This window comes from Chroicocephalus ridibundus, chromosome 2, assembly GCF_963924245.1.
Source record: "Chroicocephalus ridibundus chromosome 2, bChrRid1.1, whole genome shotgun sequence".
Lineage (NCBI taxonomy): Eukaryota > Metazoa > Chordata > Aves > Charadriiformes > Laridae > Chroicocephalus > Chroicocephalus ridibundus.
The window spans coordinates 65240308-65264209 of NC_086285.1; the positions used below are offsets into that span (position 1 = coordinate 65240308).

The window sequence follows — 23902 nt, forward strand, 5'->3', positions numbered from 1 at the left end:
ACACGTGGATAGTTGAATTTGCAGCAGTTGCCTTTTAAAATATATAGGGGAGCATAAAATGACTTCCGGGAAAGCAGGTAGTATTGCATTACAGGTTGCAATTCAAAGATCTTAATTGTACATTTTGGCTAGGTTTTGCTTTTTTGAACCTAGACCTACGGATTTGGAAATCTCCCCCTTGGACTGTAGGGGAAGGATGGATACTGTCACTAACAGGAGAGACTGGTCTTAAAAAGGCTTTGGAAGATGGAAGGGTTCCCCCTGTTTTGATGAGGACGAGGAAGTGCCACCATATGTAATGTGTGCTTTGAAACCTGGGTGAGAATTTCTCACCATATTTTGTAGCGTGTTACAACAGTGCTCAACAACTGTGTATTTTCCTTCAGAGTCTGTATCTCTACTTCTGATGAAGTGCTGCTTGTCCAGAAGGATGAAACATTGTTTTCAGTCAGTGGAAACTACTTTTTGCCTCAGACTAGCCTGTTGATGAAAAGGAATTAGCTAGAGTGGAGTACATAGGACGTTTGTGAGAGCACGCTATCTTTTCTGATGTTTTCTGAAACACTGGTCCTATTGAAAAAGAAGGAAAAAAAACCCCAATATAAAAATCTATTTTTGAAACAAAGAACAAAAGTTTCGTGCTCTTTCCAGTGCAATGGGAAGGGAATTTTTCTTCAGCTGTCTGGTGGGACTGAAATTATTTCGATTTAGGGTAACTGGGCTGATGCTGGATAATTCATACAAGATATCATTCATCAGAACCGTCTAGATCCAGATGGGCTTTTTCACTTTGTATGTTTCTGTGTATGAGGTGGTGGTGTACCATGTAGATTACTTCTTACAAACACATCCATTTTTTTTATGGTATGTCCTTTTTTAAGGAAAGGCTGGGGTATTGCCAGGCCACTATTTCACTAATAATCTTTAAAAAAATAAAATAAACTGCTTTTCTACAAATGTTTTGAGAAAAACTATAGAATAAGGCAGTGATTTGGACATTTAGAGTAGAACCGAATAATGCCCATTTGTTTGCATTGTAGTGCTTCCTCGTTTAAAAATTCCATCTAAAACTTTGCAGCGTTTGGCTGGTGTGTAAGGCAAAAGGTCTCTATCCAAGCTTAGTGGAGTGAACTGTGTGAATCCCAATTCGCAGGAGGGGAGGGTGGGTGAGCAGCTCTAGCTGAGGAAGGCATCGCTAAACAAGAAGGGAACTTAATTAACTTTCCAAGTAACTTTACAGTTATTTATACTACTTCCCTTTTATATGCCGAGAAGCCTTCTCAACTGTTGGGCTCTGCTTTCAGAGTGTGTGTTGGGTTATTCTGGGCTCACGTGATGCTCTTAGGTGTCCCCACAGCATGCGATGTCATGTGGCTGTTGCCAAATGTGGGACTGCTGCTCCTTGGTTTGAAAGCTGCTGCAAAACTTGTGACGGTCTTGTTCATAATTGCTGTTAAGGGTGTTAAGAGTTATTAAATTTTCCTCCATAAGTGTGTTCATTTGGCTTAACAGCAAGTCCCAAAGGAAAACATATGCAGAAGAGAGTGTCAAGGTAAAAGTTTGTCACAGTATCTAAAAAGGGAAAGGAGGGGAGGAAGCTGTTAGGCTTGAGGATTCTGCATCCTGCTGTAAGCCTCTTCCCATTTTATTAATTGTTTGGAAGTGACAGACAAAGGGACCATGATTGCTTAAGTGTCTTGTTCTAATGAAGAAGGTGATGAAATGTTTGGAGAAGGTGTAATGTTTTCTGCTAATAGATGCCGCTTTCCAAGGCAGAGGGGGAGAGGTCACAGGATCCTCCCAGGCTTCTTACGCACAGGAAGAAACAAAACACACGCACCTGCCAGCTGTATGCGTGTCAACTGTCTTTTTCTCAGTCATCTTTCTCTCTTTTGGTGTCCATGCTGTTTTGGTGTTCCTCAGCAGCTGTTTCTCTAGATATGGGCCTGCAGGTGCAGAAGGCAAACCAAATCTGTTCAGATAATCACAGGTTAACTTAGCCGGGGGTAGGAGGAATGCAGTGGTAAATCGGTCTGAGGTAAGGCGAAATTATGTGCCTTTTCCTGGAGGAGAGGAGGAGGATTTGAGAAGTTATACATCTGAAAAGAACAAAAAGGGATCACAGACGGGATTAGTCCAAGACTGTTGTCAGCTGGCTTTGCAGCAGTTCAGCTGTGACTATCATTCTTTTGTAACTGATGTGAATGTTAAAGTGTCATTTGAGAAAACAATAATTAATCTAAAGCTGCAGTTCTGTCGATTAGGATATACAGTCACTGTACTGCCACTTCAACTTTTTGGATAAATGCTTATTAGGTTGGCAGTGATCATCATATATATGCATATATATATATGTATGGGCAATGGATTTGGAGTTTTGATCCTGCAGTCAGATGGATGTTCCTGAACCAATGAACTTATCTTGAAGAGCATGTGCTAGAAAGCCACAGTTAGTGGTTTTAAAAAACGTATCCTGGGATAACGTAAGCTTTGTAAAAATGCTTCCTTTGAAATCTGCAAGTAGGCTTCCTTAGGAGCTGTACCATGCCTCGTTCTTCCCTTGCCAGCTTTTTTTGTGAACCTGTGTCACTTATTGCTTTTACCCTGTGATTCTTATACAAGCAGGTGCTGATGGCAGTATACTCATGAAATGCTAGAGGAGGGGAAATTGTAAAAAATGAAACACCTTCTTTAGCGTAACAGTGAAAATCATGGGTATTCATATTAAAACTACAGGTGTGGTTCACCGTTTTTAAACTTGGATGTGTTCTTAAAGCTACTATGTTTTAACTATTTCAGGACATCTTTTATACCCTGCATAGTTCTTACTTATCTAAGATGTGCTATGCGGTAGAAGGAAGCTGGCTGTAGTATGTGTTATGTTTCCAGCTGTAACTGACTTTAACTGTAACTGGCTTTAATTAGACTATTGCCTTGATGTTTGTGTGTAAAATTTACAGATATCTCTTAGAGATGCTGTCAGCAGTTTGAAGTCCCATGGGGCTTTTCCAATAATATTTCTATAGTTGGTGTGAAGTTCTGGTGTTAAGTGTAGTCAAGGAGTCAAAGAGCATGCATTCACTTTGATTTTACTGCTTCAAGTGATAGTCATCTCTTCAGTTAAGAATATGTAACCTGTGTGTGAACACAAAAGTAATTTTGCAGTCTTTCTGGCCCTGTGCTGTTAGATGCAGTTCCTCAACACTCAACTGGAGTTGTGCTGTAAGTATTTGGTAAGTGCTGTGTGACTGCCAAGGCTGCAGTTGGAGAGAGGTGGCAATAGAAATACAAATGTATAAAGCAGAAATGTCAATAGTTGACAGTGATGGTGGGGGGATGGACTGTAGAACTCCTTGCAGCTTCGGGGAATTACTGAGACATGTCAGTGTATTTTCTTCTGTTATTGTTAGAAGTACTACTTAATACTGATGAAACAAGTTAGAAAAACATGAGCTCTTAACTCTGTACTTTTGAATTCATTATGTATGAGCCTTATTATTTTGAGGGGTATTTATGTAAAAGTATGGAGAACGGTATTCTTACTGTTACCTTTTTTAAAAAAATATACTTTTGAATTCTCCCAAATCATCAAATTTTTGTTAAAAATAATCGTTGAAAGATTTACTAGATTTATGTAAAGGGCACTGCAAAATGTTTTGGGGGTTTTGTACCTTTTTATTGTACACTTAATATTTAAGAGTGGCTCTTCAAAACATGTAAAAGTTGCCCATATGTGTTTGTGCATGGAAGGTGGGGAGGATTACCTCCTTCCTTGTAATGCCAAAATCTTTTCCAGAAATCAATGGAAATGGTACTGAAAGGCTTGCAAATCATGCAAAAGAAGTAGACTTAATTCATGCTTAAGGTGTCTTTTGGTTTATAAATAAATTCCAGAAACTTTGGGCTGAAGTTTCTCTTGGCATTCATGACCTACGTAGTGCTGTTGACCGTATCTGCACCTGAACAGATATCTTGCCTCAAAAGTAGAAGAAAAAATACTTTTCAGCTTTTCTGTTCTAAAATGTTTTTAAGTTCGCACACACTTTAACTCATAATTGTGAATAGTTTGTGTTTAATAGGAAGAAAAAAAAATCTCAATACTAATTTTTTCTGCATTAGCTTTGAAGTATTGAGATGATGCCTTGAAGTGTGAACTATGCTTTCTATGAGCTGCTGCTCGCAGCAGTTGTTATATAGCTGTTGTAATTACAAATGTGTCTGTACTCTAATGTCGGCGTCATGCTAGGATAGGGTGTGGGTTTTTTATTTATTTTTATCAAAATGGCTGTCTTGGTTGTGTGAAGTCTCTGGGGCTCACACATTTGATATACAACCTTCTCTGCTTGCTTGTCCTTGAGTGTAAGTCAAGTGACTTCTGTAGAGGACAGATGAGACAAGTTTCTTGCAATGTCTGGAAGAGGCTGTAGGCCATGGGTTGCCTATAGCAGCAAGAACTGTGTGTACTTGTCATCCTTGGTATTTTTAATCAATTATTCAAGTACTCTCTGCTTCTTCACAGATATTGATGAGGGTTAAATAAATAAATAAATCCAGTGGTTAAATATCTAAGGAATTACTCTTTCGTGGTGATTTCAAGGTGATTAAGGCTTTGAAAAATCCTTGCTATGCAACTGCAGTCATATGTAATAGAGGCTGTGGTTTCATGTACGTTGGGCTTGAGGGCTCTTTGTAGTGGCTCTAAATCCTGCAGCCACATACCACAAAATGTTGTTCTGGTATAAGCTAACAAAAATGTCAGTGTTTCACAAATTTGAGTAAATTAAACTGTAGAAGCAGGCTTTAAAGTTGAATCAGCCTTCATCTGTCTGCCCTGCTAGTTTTATGACAGCTAAAAGATTTTGTACTCCCATTTGTTCTAGGTAGGTTAGTTGATTCAATAATAGTTGATATTAATAATTACTGATCTGAGACGTGTTCATTTGTTATTTTTACCCCTTGACAATTTGGCAATAACACCCTCTTGAGCATGCTGCAGAACTGGGGGGGGGGCTTTTGTTTACCTGTACACTGGAGCCTCATTTTGCTGCATTAGTACAGTTTTACATCTTCTAATGCTAATTGCAAGGGCATATGGCATCAGATTGAGGACAGTGGGTTTAAGTGATCACAGTGACAACTTGGATTATGTGACTCTTGTGGTATTTGATATCTTTCTTTATCCCAAACTGATCGGAGGAAAGCCAGTGATCTCCTGGCCCAAGGTACTGAAATAGTCCTTTCTGGAAGTGCCAAAGGAGGGGGTAGGCTTTCAGAGGAAACGTGAGGGTGGGGAAAAAAGAAAGTAAGGCATTACCTTTCTTTGGCAGCAAGCCATTAGAGCAGTTGCCTCTGGAAGCGGAGCCAAGCTGTAGTAGAAGTCCATGGCTAACGTGTGAGCCAGCCCAGGCAGGATGCAGGAACAACGACAAAACCATGGATGAATGCAAAGAGTAAATTTATTTTTGTTACCTCGCCAACCGGGGGATCCCTGAAGTAGCACTCGAGCAGAAGCACGCAAGCAGGGACACAGGCACAGATGAGCTTAGTCCATGCTAGAGGATCACTGACCCTGCTGGGTTTGCCTATATATGGGGGATTCGTGCAGGTGTAGTTTACACTGTGCCTTGGTCTTTCCTACAGCAGACCAGGAATCTCAAGCATATTCAATAGGGTGTATCTGAGTCTTATCACAGGTCTATGTTATCTACACACAGATGTTCTACTTGTCCAACATAGAAGGCCAAACAGCGATTAGTGTGATATATGTGTTTTTTCAACACCCTAGCTGCAAGTCACTGGAGCACGTTTACAATCCTCACCAATCTTCTGTTATTTTCCCACAGCTAATATATGGGCATGTTAGATTAGTACTGAATAACTAAGATAACCTATCTGCTATCACGTTAGGCTGAGTACCCTTAGGTACAGCTCTCTGTAGTTTTCTCCAGTAAAGCTATGTCATGGCCATTGTACTCGTGTGCTGCAGCTGGCTGAGCCCCCCACCTGCAGGTAAGTGCTCTACTCCATGATAACCTAGCTCAAGAAGTTCTTGCCAGTCTTCCTGTAGCTCCTGCACTTGCTGTCATCCGTATTCACTGCTGGAAGTGTTAGATCATTCTGGAAAAACAGATTTAAAACATAATAAAACCTTTAGGGGATTGCTTTATGTTTGTAGTCAGCTCTCTTCAGTGATCCAGTTAACTGCTTGCTGCAGCTGAGGAGTAGCAAATTTGTAGCATGGATGCGAGGACTTTGTATGCTGGCTTTCCTGCTGTAACTAACCTACCGGGAACCACAGTCATGGTTGAGCTTGATAAAAACTTATGTTTGGAGTCAGCACTAACGACTAGGCCTTAGAATTAACAAAGGCATTGACTTCCTCTGTTAATAAAAGCAAAATGCTCGTATTGGATTTCATGAAAGCTTTCCTATTTTTTTTTTTTTCTTTCCCATGCTGCTGATTGAAAGCAGATATTGTTAAAAGACTTGTTTTAGAAACAGGCAAAATGTGGAAGTGCTGGTTGAACAGTGACAGGCTTATGGTCATCAGCATCCTAAGGCCATTAGTAAAATGTCTGTCCCTATCCATGATCGTTACAACAAAAATAAAATTTTGCTATAATGGCACACCTAGTATCTCTGTTTCTTATTTACAAGCACGTCTGGAAAGAACGTGACTGAGATCCTAGAGTGAGTTTTGTTATTTACTTGTTCAAGTTTTGCTTAAATCCCATTGTGTTTTGTCACTTAAAAGAAACTGTGTGTGCAGTTTGCTGTCCTGTTGCAGTCCTTTGGCTATCAGGGTGGGTATTGGAATGATCTACCCCATCCACGAGCCACTCACAGAAAATGTGCCTTTCACAGCCCAACGGCTTCCCTAGCGCTTGGCTCACTTGCGCAGATCTGATAGTTTGGAAAACCGGGAAAGGTTTTTGCATCTTTTGTGTCAGTCTTCCTGGGAATGTTATTGTTGAAGTAGCTGATGAGCTCTGCTTATCACCGAGTGCATCCTCGAGAAGTTTGGGGAGAAAGAGGAAGATGCTGTTAATGCTGCCAGCAGTAGAACTTATTGCAATTCTTCAGACTGGATGGGGTGGGATTTATTTTTCTCTCCGGAAATGGAATAGGGAGTGGCTCTGTTCTTTAAGCAGATTTCACTCATGACCCAGAGAAGAGAACAAGCAGAAACCTGAACCCTTATTTGGTATATGCAGCCATTTAAAGATAGTCATGCGCACTGTGATTCAGCTTGCTCTTGTCTGATAATTTTCTTGGATCTTGGCTATTAAATTTTTAAAATCCCAGTAAAAGGATTACTTCCAGTTCTGAAATTCACAAAAGTTGTTTTACTTGAGTTAAATGCTTGTTCTTCCACAGTATATTCCCTTCTTGTAATTAAAGCATATCTGCTAAATTTAAATGAGTAAAATATTTAAGTACACTTAAGCCTTGGTAAGGTTCAGGCCTTCTTTCTGCAGCATTAAGTGGTTTGTTTGGGTTCTTTCCCCTGGGAGAAGTCTGCTTAAGATTCTCACAGTTGTACTCGAAACTTGACCAGCTTGGTTGTGTGGTGCTCAGAGGTTCGCTGGTGCTCTGGAGTCCTTCCTCTGTCCTTTTGGGTTAAATATCATCGCAGAGAATGGTATAACAGAGGGCTTGGTATCATGTACCTCTTATCTCCAGCAAGCATCATAAAATAGATGTTCTGGTCACATTTAAATGTGCAGGGGCACAACTGATGTTTAGCAGTGCTGTTTGGTATGTGACAAGGTATAGAGGTGCTGTTTAAGAACAATATCGATGAATAATTTAGAACTCTTAACTTTCTCGTAAGAATCTCTCCTTTGCTAAAATCAAAAGGACAAGATGATGCATACCTATACATGAATGGAGAAACTCTTGCATGCCCTAATTTGAATCTTGCCTCAGCCCAGGAGTATACCAGCCTCTCCTGTTGCATTCCTGGAGTGTGATGTTACTTTGGATGCAAAGTAGAGAATGCCTGAAGATATTTTTGGCTTCTAAGATGGCATTAAAAAAAAAAAAAAGACTTTTTTCATGAACTATTGAAAACCAATTAAACTGGGGTAAAAACTCAGTCATTGTAAACTCTTGTACACATTTCTGTAGCTCATATTGCAGGGTGTTTTTTGGCCTTTTTAGGTGTCTGGGTAATTTCAGGTTCATACACTGAACACAGGTTAAACCAGCAATTCTAACATGATCCTTAGTCTGAGTTGATAGCCTAAAAAGAAGGAACTTAATGATGAATCAAGGTAAAAGACAGCAAGACAGGCACATTGTCAAAGGGTTGGGGGAGGAGAAGAAGAGTCCAATGAAATAATGCAGACACAGGGGCATGAGAGGAAAACTAAATAATCAAACAATGAACTGCCAGTAGTGAAGGGCCACAAAAATAGCTTGTCTCATGCAGTTCTTGTACTAAACCAAGCATGACTATTTATTACTTGTGTTTTGTGAAATACATACTGTGTTTTAAAAAAGACATCTAAAATGCTTACACAGAAGTGTAATTTCCAAGCAGGTGATGACTGCCAGTGAGAAGGGGCAAGATCTGCACTTTTGTAAACGGGAGTACTGGTAGTATGATAGCTTGTGAAGACTTTTCTTTAAATAAACCTGACCTGAATCTAGTTCTTACTCTCAAGGATGAAAAAATCCTCAGCATGGGCATCAACTGCAGTGTCATCAGGCTTCTGGTCATTGAGAAATGAGTGACACACTGGAAATACGCAGTTGTAGGCACCACTTGGAAAGTGGAATTCCTTTTGAAATTCATAAATGCTTAATAGTCAATTACATGAGTAAGAGATTTGAGCATGCAAAACAATTTTTCTCCTGATGCTGCTTATTGCAATGCATTTTTGAAGCCAAAAAGAGAAAACTACAACAAACTTATGAAAGAGCTTGGATTTGCGGCATTTTTCTGCTTGATTTTTTTATTTTTCCTAAAATATTAGAGAGATGCTGTAGCTCATGGTCACAGAGTTGAGGAAATTTGGTAGTAGCTGAACTATACCTGTTTATTAGAGATGTTTTAATTAAAAAAAAAAATAAAAAACAAACCCTACAAAATGAAAGATCAACTCCTTCAACTATGTTGAAGAAAATGGGAGAAGTCTTTTGTAAAGACTGTTCAAGCAATTGAGATAAATGCTGGTATTTTCAAGATATTGAATTTTGAGAACTGAATTTGAACAAAGGAGTACTTTAATTAGATCATTTAACTGAAAAGCAGACTTTGTCTTCTAAGCAGTTTGGAATAGTAAATGTCACACCTCTGCATCTCAAGCTCTAATTTCTGGTTTGTTTTAGCTGTTGTTTGGAAGACAGAATAAAATATCCTTTCACATCTTTTTATTTTAAAATGGGCAAACCAAGGCTTAAGGATCAGAAAGTAAAATATTTTTGTGAAAAGACTAAAGCAATATATGTTTCTGCAGGAGAATAATAAACTAAGATTAAATCAGTATAGAACTAAAGTTTCCATATTGATTTTCATTACTGTGTAGCTCAGTAGCATATTAATGGGGAGTTGTATCTAACTAAGTGTAAATTGTTTCTGGACAAGCAGTGCTTGTTTTCTTAATATACTGAACTTCTTTGCTAAACTAAGGTAAAAAACTGACATTAATATATGTTTTAGTGAATTTTGAAGGTGCAAAATTGAATACTTTGAATAGTTGGTGTCTTCTTTCCCTGTTGGGCCAAAAGCATATATCTTTGGGGGCTGGCACTAAAATCATAACCAGAAGTTATTCTTTGGCCTCTTTTAATCTGCAGTCATTAATCTAAGTGTCTGAAATCAACCTGCAATAAATGAAATGACTACATCTTTTTCAGGGGTGTCTTGGTGAGACTGGAAGGATGCAGCCATCCTGTTGTTATGAAAGGCTTGTGTGCAGAATGTGGCCAGGACTTGACTCAGTAAGTATTCTCAGCTCTTTTTTTCCAACTTCTCCTTGCTTGTGATTAGGGATCCAAGCTCTTCATTTTCTCACTTACTACTTTGCTTCTCTGTTTTGAGTCTTGGTAGTTATGAATCATACCTATAAGGCTAACTGTGAAGTTGTAGATACTAGTTGGGAGGGAGAACAGTATTTGTACTGCCTAACATAAGCAGGTCGTCTCGGAGTGCTACTATAAGGAAAGTTGAGAGGGAGTTTCCTCTACAAGTTAATTTCAGCATAAGGCACTCTTTCTCATTTGCCTTTAAAAAAAATAAATCTATTGAGATTAGCTCATAAAATCGTTGCTTAAAGTTGAGTGGTCTAAATATATTCATTCCTGATCACGTTATTAATAGTGTAATTATTTAATAAAGTATACTTACTGAAAAATTGCTGCTTGTAGGCAGGAATCAGTGTTCCTTGTGGATAAAACCAGCACGTGAAGAGGAAAGAGGCAAGATCTATGCCACTGTTGCAAAGTGTCTTAGTTTACTTTTGCTATTTACACAGGGCACCCCGGAATCTTCAAATATGTGCCCTCTTTCTCCTTATATGTCACTGTAGTCACAGGTACATTGATTAGAACTACATTTCCTTTGAGCTATTACAGTGATTCATAAATAGGAATATGGGTGAATAAGATGCCATGTGGGTACTTGAGTTACAGTTCATGTTACAAATTTATGACTTAATAACTGTGCATGCTCTCTTTCTGTGGAGATAAATGCAGGGTGACTTTCTGCCTTGGGTAGAAAATGTAAAGCGCATGCATGCAGACATAAATTCTCATCACAGTGTGTCCTACTTTGTTTTTATGTACTCATAACTGAGGTTGAGAGTTGTAAGGTGTGTCAACAGTGACTTAATAAACCCGAGAGTTTTATCTGTGCAGGTGTAAATAGCTGTTAGTTAATATCTCTCTCATTCATGTGACCTTGCTTCATTTGTACTGTGTCTGAATGGGAGCTAGCTTGTCTCAGTGCTTTAAAACTGTTTTCAATTTTTTGTGAAATATTCTGCAACGGAACTGAAGAAATTTAAGCCTGAGGCCAAAAAGAAAGCAAATTCAAAAGATGACTGTATTTCTCTTGCTGTGTGCTATTACTGGTACAGTTGGTAAAGAGAATGTTTCTTATGCATATCAAATTACTAATTCAACAGCTGTCATCCAAAATGGACTGTATAGTAGCCTGGGTTTTAGAAATGAATGTTACATGCTCATTTCATTTGGAAGGAGGTACTTTGGTTTCTTTTTAATTCATAGATCATTAAGAATTATTTTGTGAGCATTATCCTGTAAACCAGCACAAGTGGACTGAATATTGAAATGTTACATAGGCAACATGTACCCTAGTTAATGGTTGGATATAGCTTTTAATGAAAAGTTGATTGTTAATATTTTGTAAACAAGTATTACTTGGCAAAACAGCAAATCTTACAAAGTTAGGATAATAAAGAATAGGGCTTTGCCTGCCCTGAACAAATTCTTGATTTGAGGTTTGAATACAGTCACATCTAAATATCGCTATTATATAATTAAAAATCTAGATAAATTCAGGGTATGCAGTGAATTCAGTTTTCTCAATTAATACTCCTCTACTTCAGATAATGTCTTCATTTTATACAAAATGGCTTACACATCTGGAAGAATGTGCTAGGTCTGCCGAGCCTGCATCAGTAGGCAATTCAAAAGCATCAGTGTTTTTCTTGCCTGAAGAAAAACTAGTACAGCCAGTTCACTGCCAGCTTGTTGGGTGTTAGTCAGTGGTGCATCCTTTCTGTTAAACAATTCTTATGCTCATTCAACAAGTTGTCTGAAAACAGTTCATGTTTTTTAAAGACTCATTTAAAATACCATTCAGTGTTACATGTAAGAGGTATTCTGAATTCTGAAGCAAAGGATGTAAGATGCTAAAATGCACATGTAAATGTTGGACCAAATGAAATAATCTGTCTTGTTTCTGAGTATCAGTGTTTCCAGACGCTATGATACAGTAAAAGCATATCTGTCTGTCTCTGCCACAACACACCTCAGTAACATTTTTTCCCCCAGGAACTTGCTTGTCATGAAGTGAAAAGTGAATGAAGTTTAACTCTGACTGTAGATCTGATACCAGATTTTGTCCTTGGTAGGGCGGATACTTGGGAGAAATAAAAGTTGTGCATGTGTCACATAGGACAAAATTTTATGGTACTATTTTTAATGTTGGTGAACCATAAATAATGTCTTCAAAATTAGATATCAGAGTTCCCAACAAATTGATCTGTGTAAGCTGGAAGCTAGTGATACTGACACTATGTGGGGTTATTTAGTATTCAAGGAATTTCATACTTGTGTGTGTATGCACACAGGCACTCTCTCACATATGCACACACGCACACATATATATGTATATGGATGATATGTGTTCTGTATGTATTAATATTTGTATACACATATATATCATACGGATCTGTACATGAGTAAGACTGTGCATATGTATAATATACACATAAATGAAATAAATACAGGCACACACGTGTAGGACCTCATTCCGTTTGTGCCAAAGGGAAAAGCATGTATGGGGATTTTGTGAATGCTTTTTGTGAAGCAGCAGTCACACGTAAGTCACTCTGCTATGTGTAAAGAGTAACTTTCGCTTAAAAGTGTCTCCTGCATAAATTTATTTCATAGTCTGGCTTGGAGAAAAGTAGGTAATTGCATGTTGAGTGATTGCCAAAAAAGGAAAGGAATAGTTTTAAATGTGAATGATTTGGTAGTTATGCTTAGCTTATAACTGTTTTCTAATGCCACTCAATAGGTAGATGGCTGTTTCATCTTAGTGTAATTTTTAATGAAATAATTATATGGAAGCATACCTAATTACAGTGATTCTTTTTGCAAGTTTTTTATGATGTGCTGCATTGAATTCTTTATTCATTTTGTTCAGTAACTTGCATTAACAAGAATCTGAAAGAGTGTATTAGTAAAAATAGCTCTTTTTAATTATAGTTTTTTGGTGGTGACTAGTTTGATACCACAGATTTTAGTATGTTCAACTCTTCACTAAGCTATTACTCTTCTCATTTTTTAATGTTTCTCTTCCCTGCGTGATTAGGATACGAAGCAAGAATGGAAAGCAGAATGTGCCATTATCCACGGCAACTGTGTCTATGGTTCACAGTGTCCCAGAACTGAAAGTTAGTTCTGAGGTGAGTACCACCATGGCTTCTTTATTCATACCTTTCACTGTAGCTCTGCAGTTGAGAAGCTTAATTATAGGAGTTTCTTCAATGTTGTATATACTTCATACAGAAAGTTTGGCTTCCCTTTGAAAAGAGGAATTTGGGGTTGAACATCAGTAGCCATGGGTATTTGTGTGTTTACTCTAATGGAAGTTGATTGTTATTAGGTTTTATAGTGGGGTTTTTAGAGCTGTGCACTGAAAAGATGGCACTTCTGTGACAGCAATATGAAAACGTAATACTTCAATGTTTTTGCCTCTAAGAATGTGCAGTTTGTGGAAATCTTAGTTTCCACTAGCTGAAATGTGTTAAAAGCTTGCAATGTCTTTGAAACCTAGCTTCACCCTTCACCTTGAAATTGGTCCCGCTAGATACAGTAAAGCTAGTTTGTTTGCAACATACCTGTATGCTAAACTTATTTCATAGATTCATAGAATTGTCTAGGTTGGAAGGGACCTTTTCAGATCGAATCCAACCGTCAGCCTAATGCGGACAAAAACTGTCACTAAACCATATCGTTATTTTTCAAATATTCCATTCAGCTGAGTTATCAAGATATGCTGGTTCATCCCTCAGTTTCTTTAGAGGAAAAAACATGTTTATTTTGAAGATAAACATTCTATTTATCTTCCTTACCAACTTGATCTTTTTACCTTTTTATATTGCTGATTGCTCTTTTCTTTTTTTTTTTTTTGGTAACTCTTCAGAGCACACCAGTGAGAAAAAATGTGATGATATAAGCAACTTGAAGTATCCCCATCATAGTGGAGCATTACAAAGGGCAATTTGCACTTGAATCCTTCTTCGTAATGCTCCATTTAACTTTGCTTTTTAAGTTCAGCAGTCTAGTGGGTAACACTGCAGCTTGCTATCAGAAGTGGTTAAAGTGAATACAGAGCTTAATATGCTACTTCGAAAGTTTGTAACTATGCACAAGAGGAGTAAACTTCAACTCAAATTTACGGGAGTATGAGGTCTTTGATACCTGCGCCCACAAAGAACTACATATTCTAAATATTTATGTCTGAAGGCATATATTCCTTAAGCCCAGGTTGACAGTTATAATTGTTTGTGTCATTAGCAGCTTCCGTTTAATACTCAGACAGGCATCATCAGCCCTGTTGTACCTAATTGATACAAAATCACTGAACACAGCTGACAGTTTTCAGACTTACTGAACTTGTCCTTCGTGTTTCCTCTCAAGACACCTAGCCGTAATTAATTCAGTCATTATTTATTTCCTAAATTTGGAAATTGTTGTGTTGAGTTTATCACTTTTAAGAGTTACTAGTGCCACAAAGATCTGAGAGTAGACTTAGGGCGTATCTTTTTTTTCTGCAGAAAAATTGCTGACAAAACTGCCATCACTATAGTTATGTTGGAGCATCATTTCTTACGCAATTAGTTTGTAGCAGAACTTCTTCTCAAGCTTACAATACACAAAAGGCAATAAACCTGATTTATTTCATCTAAGCTAAGCTTAGTTTTGAATATCTTGTCACAGCAAGCTGAGCAGCTAGGAAGAGAAGACCAACAGCGACTACATCGAAATCGAAAACTGGTGCTGATGGTAGATTTGGACCAGACATTGATCCATACTACAGAACAGCACTGCCAACAAATGTCTAATAAGGTAAGTATTTGGTGTTAACTTTCAAGCCAAAGTAACAACAGGAATATTTCTAACAATATTTAAATGATGGTCCTTTAAGAAAACATTCTGTGGTTAAATACATTTGTAGTTGAAGAATAGCAGAAAATGAGAAATGTGTCTTCTGAAATATATTAACTTTTTCTCTACATTTAAATTGATTTCTCGACATCTAAATTTTCTTTCTTCCAGTTATGTTTTCCATCCCAGTGAGAAGTTTCAAGTAGGTATTTCTAATCTCTGCTTTCCTTCCTCTGCAATTCACAAGCTGAGTACTCAGTAATGAGACTTTTTTTCCCCTCCAAGTCTGAGGCAGATATAGTGAATTGCTGTTGGAAGACCCTTTTTGGGTACTCCTGTGTGTTACTACGTCTGGCATTCCATGAATATGTCTAGTGATTTTTTTTTTTTCTTCAATTTTGTTTTTTTAGGGGGAGTTTGGGTGTTTAACTCCTTCATGAAACATCATTGAACTGATAGGGACTATTGGCTTGTAATATTTCCAATTTCGAAACTTTAAAACAAGAAGCATGTTGGAATGTGTCTACAGTACAGGAGGATGCAAGTTCAAACTCCAGTGTTATGCAATGCAAAGTGGTTGCATAGTTCCTCTTTCTTTCCTCTTGCCATTCTCTCATGTCCAGTAGGTTCAGCACGTGTTCACACCTGCTAGCAAAAAAAAAAGCTCTACACATACTCTGCAATTGAGAGGAAAGGGAACAGTGAATACTCAGTGTCAAGATTAAAAAAACCTTGCATATTTGAAAGGCTGTGTCTTCATCTGCGTAAATGCATGGTTTGAAGAAAAACATGTGTGTTCTTAATGATTTTGAGATTTTTTTAACCGGGATCTTTATCTGCAAACTTCCTTCCTCATTTGCTATCTGATGGTATGTTTCCATAGACAACGAAGTCGTTGTCTTGTTCTTCTATGTACTGAAACTAATCTGAGTGAAGTTCACTGAGTAGTACTGATTGAAGTGAGATCCTGAACTTTAAGAGACTGGTTTGCCACGAGTAAAGATCTGAATGAAAGTTGCCTTGATCGTAAACTTTTCAACAGTGCAGCTTCCTGCCTTTGAAAAGCTTCACGTTGTACTGCCTGGCACAGAGCAAAAATGTGCTTTGGATTTTATTCATCCATATAATCTTTGTGGCCAAAATTTGCTTTAGCCTAGTCAGACCAAATGAAAGTAGTGGAAGTGATGGAAGAGCGCTCTTCTGGAATACTGGCATTTTTGTTTGGTATTTTGATAATATGAAACGTGCTTTTTCTTCTAGGGAATATTTCATTTCCAGTTAGGTCGAGGTGAGCCTATGTTGCATACTCGTTTGCGTCCTCATTGTAAGGAATTCCTGGAAAAAATTGCCAAGCTGTATGAATTACATGTTTTTACTTTTGGCAGCAGACTGTATGCACATACAATTGCAGGTGAGTAGTACCTTACATTTAACAATATTTACATAATCAGCCTTCATAGTCATAACCAGTTTTCTTTCTGTGGTTGTTTTCAAGTATTTGTTCTTTGTTTTATGCAAAAACACTTCCTAAATAGTCCTTTAAGCAGAATTCTTGGCTTGTTTACAAAACTGTGCCTGTATGGGCTTATGTAATTTTAGAAATAAACTTTTTTTTTCTCCATCAGACGTGCTTTTTTTTTTCCTTCCCTAATGGTTAGAGAATCAGATTGTGCCATAAGAACTAGTGCCTTCCTATTGAATCAAATAAGAAATCATGCTGATGGGCTGTAAAAATGATCTGCAACATCCCTTGTCTTAGAAATCTAAAGTAACATTTCCATAAAAATCAACAACATGAGATTATCCCCTCTTATGCGGAACACCCTCCACCCCTTCTCGACCAACCCCTGCTGCTTCCTTTCACCAAAGCAAGTTTATTTGCTGTAAATCAACTTACAGCAGTTCTGTTTGTGTCCTGGAGCTGAGGTGCACTTACTTGAGGAAAAGCAGCGATCTAGCAGTATTTTCACATATTCTTCTCAAGAACTTAAAAATATTTTCTCTTAGTAACTGAAAATTTGCATTTCAATTATAGCGGTAGTAGTCGATGGTGTGGATCACTGGCTGAAATGTTTTGGGTTTTTTCCAACAAGCAGAAATCTACCCTGTTATGCAAGTATATGGGTCAAATTCACGTTAGGACTGTGACCATGTGTTTAAACTGTAAAATTGGCTTTCACCCCATCTTGAGTCTTCCTTGACAGAATAGCGTTTTCACCTCAGACTTTCCTTTATTAAGTCTGTCAGACTAAGACAATAGAATTGTGTTGTAGGTTGAGTCTGCATGTCATGCTGTCCTTGCTGCTGTTCCATGTCTCCGAGTTTGGTTTTTTTTTGAAGTTGTGTTTCACATCTGCTTTTTAATGTCAAGCTGCCACGAGTGCCTTGAGCAATGCTATCCCAATGATCCCACTTCTTGGCAAGAAAGGAAGATTCCAAAATAGTTAGCTAGCTCTAGAACAGTTTAGAAAAGAATTGTCTAGTTAGAGAATTCTTTATGCATGTTAAATAAGACACAGAAGATGCTTGTAATGACAATTGTAAGAGACTTCTGTAACCAGAAAGCAATAACTATTTGTGGTCTCCAACTAATTCTCCTTGAAAGAAAGTTCAGGAGAGGCATGTCCTGTCCTGTCCATCCAAGTGAACATTTCTACATTACTTCATATTTATTGGCTAAGTTGTCTGAATGGTGGTCTTAAAGCCTTGTCAGTCTCACTGTTGGATTTTACATTGTGTGCTGCTAATGCATTAACACTTTTGCACGCTGCTTTCCTTCTTATGGTGTGGTTATTTCTTGCGTAGCAAAAGGGGAATGGTTTTCATATACGCTAGGTCTAAATACCTGGTAGTAAGGGAGCGGATGGGCAAACTTCCTCACTTGGATCTATATGCCAAAATCTGTATGTGGCCTAAGGTCAGAAGATGTACAGCTCCAGAGCCAGGGAGAAGAATGTGTTGCAGAGGTAGCTAACTCAGATGTGTAAGTGCTTTCCCAGTGATTGATCTTCTCTCAATGTGTGATTTGGTCCTGTGTTTGCTTATTTTAATCTCTGTGCTAAAATTTGGGTTACCCTGCAGGCCCCATGCTGGCGCAGACTGATACTTATAATGTGACAAGCCTCTTTGTGGGCATCATACTTGAGCAGCTCCATCTGTTCCATAGAGGAAATAGCCACCAAATGAGCAAATTAGGGTATTACTGCTCCTGACATCCCCAGACTTCTGGAGTTTTGCCTGAAGCTGTCTAACCTCATCAAAAGCATTCAAATACAAGTGAATTACTTGTACAGTGATGATGATATTTTCAACTGAAATACGTTGGTGTGGAGAAACAGTTGATATAGCCATTGATCCACATACTCACCTGTGTAACCAAGACGCAGTAACAGAAATATATAGGTAATACATATAGAGAACACTTGATGGCAGTATTGGTTAAATGACTTCTTACAGAAAGCTGTCAGTGTGATATGTTACATAAAGGAAGGACTTGTAATAAAATGCTGGGAATCTTTTTTTCTTAGGTCCTCCACATACATCCTAGATTTATTTGTAAAATCTGAGCTGCTTCTGCCATGTCCTGGGAGGCTTTTTCCTCATGTTGCAAAGAGATGACATCTTGTCAGCCCTTTTCTCTCATCCCAGTTGACTCCTATCGGATGTTAAGTGGGATTAGCTGACATTTGTAAACACCATTTATGTCTGCTGAAGTTGTTTATCCTAAACCCTTTCTTAGTTTGACACATTTACAAAGTGAGGGATATCTCGTAGTACATTTATGAAGATGAGTTTGGATTTTATAATCTATTTCCTTTCTACAAAATTATTTTGACCAATTGTTCCTTAATTTTTTTCCTAGTCTCCATAAGAGAAGTTTGGTGTATTTAATACTGAAGTCAGCTTAAATGCTGGTTGTAAAAGTGAATACTACTGTGAATTTTGAGCTCAGAGGCCACTAGGCAACAATAATGCAATGTGCAATCACTCTGAAGATTTAAAGTGGAATTTATAAAGTAGGACTAAGTTGAGGGCATTCATATGTATGTTTTGTTACAGCAAGAATATTACAATATGGATTTCAATAAATAATTGACAGAGTACGTGTGTATATGTAATCACCAGTGTCTGAAGGGCTCCAAAGCTATTGAAAGATTGGGTAAACAGCTCTTTCCAGGTTCTAAAGTAGGACCTGAAGCAGAACTGGAAGTGACCTTATTCTTCAGAAATTCAATTTTAGATTTATTTTTAAAAGGACTTCTTCAAACTCATGTTGGATCCTACTGTTATATCAATTCTACTATGAAATTGCTGTTTAACTCAGTCTGCCTCTTAAGATTTGAGACTTACCCAATATGAGTGAGTTACTTTTGAACATTGCATCTTGTGATGATTTTTTTAACTTCACAAGTCTTATTTGCAAGTTTGCTTTTCTAAGAGAGTCTATACGCGGTCAGGTAACACAGCTTGATAAGCCTGTGTGTGCAAAGACACAGATTGAGATACTGGAAAACAAACAACTGGGAGGGAATAGTCTCTGCTAGGTAAGTCTACTGAACAGTCCCTCGTAATACCAGTCAACGGATAATGACAGGGTCTTCAGTTTGTTCAAGAAACTACTTGGAGGCATACTTAGCACACTAATTTATGAGAATAAATGGAAGCTCAATTCTAATTTGAAACAGTAAGTCTTTGCCTTCAGTCTTTTTGACTTCTATATTAAACATGCTTACAAAACGAGAAATTCATCAACATTTATCCTTCTGCTGGAATGATTTGTGCAAACTGATACTTCTCCAATAAAAACCAATTTTGTTAAGATAAAAATTCATTACCGACATTAAGGCAGCAAACTGTGACTATAATAATTTTTCAGGATATGGTGGTGGGAAATAAATAGGAATAAATAAGTGAAACAAAGTAAAGAGTAAATCTTAGGAACGCTTTTGTTGTTTCTGTATACTCTGAGTTCATACATAGACCTTTTCATTGCTCTGAAGTCATAGAAACTTGCAACAAAATGCTCCCACAGAAAAGTGACATCATCTAAGCAGATGGGTTTTTTTTAGTGGTCTGTATTGACTCTTCTTAAAAAAACAAAACAAAACCAATACTTTGGAAGCTATCATCCATTTGAAACCTTCAGCTTCATTATTAAAGGTTAACAATGAAGCAGTGTACTATCATCAAATTCTAAATCTTTCAATAAGTACTTTGTGAAAAGATTTTTATTTTTAAGGTAGTAGAGGTTTTCATAATGAGGGTTTCTCAATTCTTTTTGTTACTGAAAGCAGTGTAATAATGATTTTTTTTTTTAAAAAAAGTTATATCTTAGCCTGTACTGAGTTTTATCTTGGAGGGCATACCTGCATCTACTTATTTTTAATGTAAAGTTTTTAGTTCTTCAGATTTATCTTCTATTTGCAATGATAAACCAATTTAAAGTTAATCTTTTAACTAACAGTATGTGATCTAGCCACTAGGTGTCTCGTTTGCTCTTGCATGGAGTATTTTTAGTGAATTATTAAGGGGACAAAAATATTAAAATTAGTCTTTACCAAAGCAATCTTGAAAAGCTCCAGAACATTACCTCATCCCTAATCCCTGGCAGCCAGCGTTTCTGTGTCTGAGCTTTCTTAGTCCAACTTTCTTTTCTTACAGTTTTAGCTAGTCAACACTGCAACTGAATGCTCCATTGCGGTTTTGCAGTTTAATCAGTGCACTCCCATCCATCTTAGTGTAGTGAGTCCCTGTGTATTCAGATTAACTAGTAGAAGAGAATTTGGTTGGGGAGAACAGCAACTTGTGTGACAGCTTATGTAGTTTGTCAAAATATCTGTGTGTACAGCAATAAATCTTTGTAGCTAATTCTCTCAATTCATTATGCCTAGGTACTGCAAGGGTCTCACTACAGGGGATGATTCTACGAGTTTGCAGCAATTCTTAAGCATAGTCGGGTGAGTTAAGGTTGAACCTCTGTCCTTAACTCGGAATTTTCTTGCTTTTATGGGTTTTAAGTTATTCCAATTACACATTAATATTAAATACATACAGGATCAACTTTTCAGAAGTAGTGACTGGTATTTTTTATTTTTTTTAAATTTATACCCTCTGTTTTTGAAGACCCAACTTAACATACTCCTGTGAGCTGGACTTCCACAAGGAGTTGAAGATGTGCTCTGTGAAAATCCCAGAGGTCCTTGAAAGAAAATTAAAGTTGGTCCATACAGTCTGTAGTCATTTTGAACTCTGGTTCTAGCTGTAAGATGGCCACCATATAAAATAAAGTAAAACTTTAAAAAATTGTTCCCAGATTAAGTATTGACTGCCTTGTATTATTCATAAGAATAATGAGAAGTTGATGCTAACTTCAGTGCAGATTCAGTAAAATGAAAAATTCAGATTAGCATGTAAAATGCCAGTTTTTCTAAGCAATTATGTGGCTGTGATCTGCTCATGAAGATGAACTTCATTATTGGAGACTAGGTTCAAAAGCATGTGCATGCGTGTTTGTACACCCAAGTCACCATTTTCCTAAATAATGGCATTTTATCTTGCTTTAAGATCAGCTAGCACAGCTTCTCCTGTTTTGATTTTGGTGTTTTGGGTTTTTTTTAGAGTGCAGTCAGAACTGCAACCGGGTCTAAATATTTCTAGGAATCCCAGGATCTATTCACTATACGTAAATGTATTAAAGTATTTGTTAGAGGTACAACTTAAAACCTACAAATGCAAGAGTTCCGGCTGAAACTGTCCCTTAACTTGCCCATTGTGCTTAAGTATTGCAGCACATTGCCGACTCTTGTGAGACTTCTCTGCAGTCCCTAGGCATAATGAGCTAAGGAAAGCATTTAGCTTTAAAGAACCACCTGTAGAGAGATAAATGTAAGTTGCAAAAAATCATATGTATCTATCACCTGCTGTATTTCTTTCAGCCTAATTTATTTGGCTGTCACAAATTTAGTTACTTCAGTTTTGCTGCTATATTGAAAGAAAACAAGGTGGGTTTTTTAAAATGAATCCCACTGCATTAGTTACAAATACTTGATCCACTGTGCTTATCCTTTCCTCCATATAATATCTTTTACCTTAAAATTGTATGTTTGTTAAACTGCTGTGCACAGATTGAAATAGCTGAATTATATAGAACATAAACAAGGAACAAGCATCCTTGAACGTTAACTTTTTAATTCCTTCTTTCAAAAGGATTTTTGGACCCTGAAAAGAAGCTTTTTTCCCATCGGATATTGTCAAGGGATGAATGTATTGATCCATTTTCTAAAACTGGGAATCTTAGGTATGTATATGGGTCTTATGCATTAAACAAAACAGGACAACAAAGAGAATATGCTAAATATAATAAAAATTACTCCCCCTGTACTTAACATGTTTATAGCCCTTCCATATCTGCCTCTTAAATATCAACACCATCTCAATAAAACTGCAACGTTAGGTATTGCAGCATTTCGTCCACTTAATGTGTTCTGTGCTACTAGAACAGTAAGAATGTGAAGTAATGGCATCTTTGTTTTACTTATACCTTTTACTCTTGTAATAACTTAACCGTATTTCCACTTTATGGCTTGTTGACCTTGTATAAGATCTTGTAGGTTGTGGCTTTTTAATTAAACTAAAATTCCTAGTTTGAGGTTAATTCATATTTGAATGTCTAGTATTCTGACTTTGAAATGTGCCATATATCTAGCAGCTTCTCTTCTGCAGTGTTTCTTGAAATTGGGTCATTTAGAGCCTTGAATTCATATTCTAGTCTAAACTCATGTTCTGATCTTTTTCAGAGTATAAAGCCAAGATTTCTTCTAAAAACCAGATATGTTTAAAATTTTATAAACCTAGATTAAAAATGATTGCCCCCTCCCCGTCTGACTGTAGCAAACAAGAAGCTTTTTTCTTCACTTGCTCTGTTTTCGTATGCATGTTTATATATTAAGTGCTCTACCTTATCCGCCTAGGTGATATTAGTACTTTTTGCTTCCTTTGTCTTGGTTTGAATGAGTCTACTCTTCAAAAATGTTTCTTGTATCTTTTTCCTAGTTATATATAGATAGTGTATTGCCCATGTGATAGTTGTCTTTGAGCTGTTTGTTGACATAAACTGTGAAGGCTAGACAGAAATTTTGTAATATTTTGTTCTAGCAAAGGCTTGTTGGTTCTTGCTTCTAGATGTTGGAATAGAGAATTTAAAATACCTGTTTCCTTTTCTTATTAACTTTCATTAGTTCAAATACCGTATTTTGAATTCTGCAATTTTAATCTTGCTGATTTGTTTTTGTAAGTTCATATATAAGCATGTCCTGCAGGCATGCTTGTAATAAACCAGAACATCAACAGAAACTACTTTCATTGATACTATTATTTTCTAAAACTGGATTCATTTTATCAACCATTTTGTCTCTTAGAGATCTCTTCCCATGTGGGGATTCCATGGTTTGCATCATTGATGATAGAGAGGATGTTTGGAAGTTTGCACCCAATTTGATAACTGTGAAGAAATATGTATACTTTCAGGGGATAGGAGATATTAATGCACCTCCTGGATCAAGAGAAATTCAAATGAAGAAGAAAGGTAATTACATAATATTTAAACTGTTTTTACAACTACTTCCACTTGTCAAATGTGATTTGTGTACGTCATTGGCTTGATCTTACTAGTATTGCTGTTGTGCTCAGATGAGCAATCCTAGACTGTTGTAGTTGACAGAGAGTGCTCCCGCAGCACAAATGTAAGTAGCTTAGTAAAACTGGTCTGTTCTTGTTGATAGCTTTCCTTTTAGTGGGCAACCACAGCAGAAGTGGAGTACTGGTAATAGTATTTTGGCTGTTATGGCTGGAGACCTAATGTGGCAGTACACTAAACAACAATTTCTCTCTTCCCCCCTCTGTAAAACAAGGTAGTTATTTTGGTTATGAAAAACAGGAAATTTAGGAACGCGATGGAGGTTTATAAAGGAAGTTTTTGTAGTTGTAGTACTGGACTGGGACCTTCTGAAGTGAATTCTGCCCTATTTTTTTTTTT

The 23902-nt window shown here is 37.3% G+C and overlaps 1 protein-coding gene across 2 annotated transcripts in view; it reads left to right on the forward strand.

Moving 5' to 3' along the window:
• The window catches only part of CTDP1 (CTD phosphatase subunit 1), a 112971-nt gene that overhangs the window by 6153 nt on the left and 82916 nt on the right, over positions 1-23902 (forward strand). For both annotated transcript variants that reach the window (XM_063325772.1, XM_063325771.1), the window contains exons 2-7: positions 9865-9948; positions 13070-13163; positions 14701-14829; positions 16129-16279; positions 22075-22165; positions 23286-23452. In XM_063325772.1, coding sequence (XP_063181842.1) covers positions 9865-9948; positions 13070-13163; positions 14701-14829; positions 16129-16279; positions 22075-22165; positions 23286-23452 — 716 coding nt within the window. The remainder of the gene's footprint in view (positions 1-9864; positions 9949-13069; positions 13164-14700; positions 14830-16128; positions 16280-22074; positions 22166-23285; positions 23453-23902) is intronic.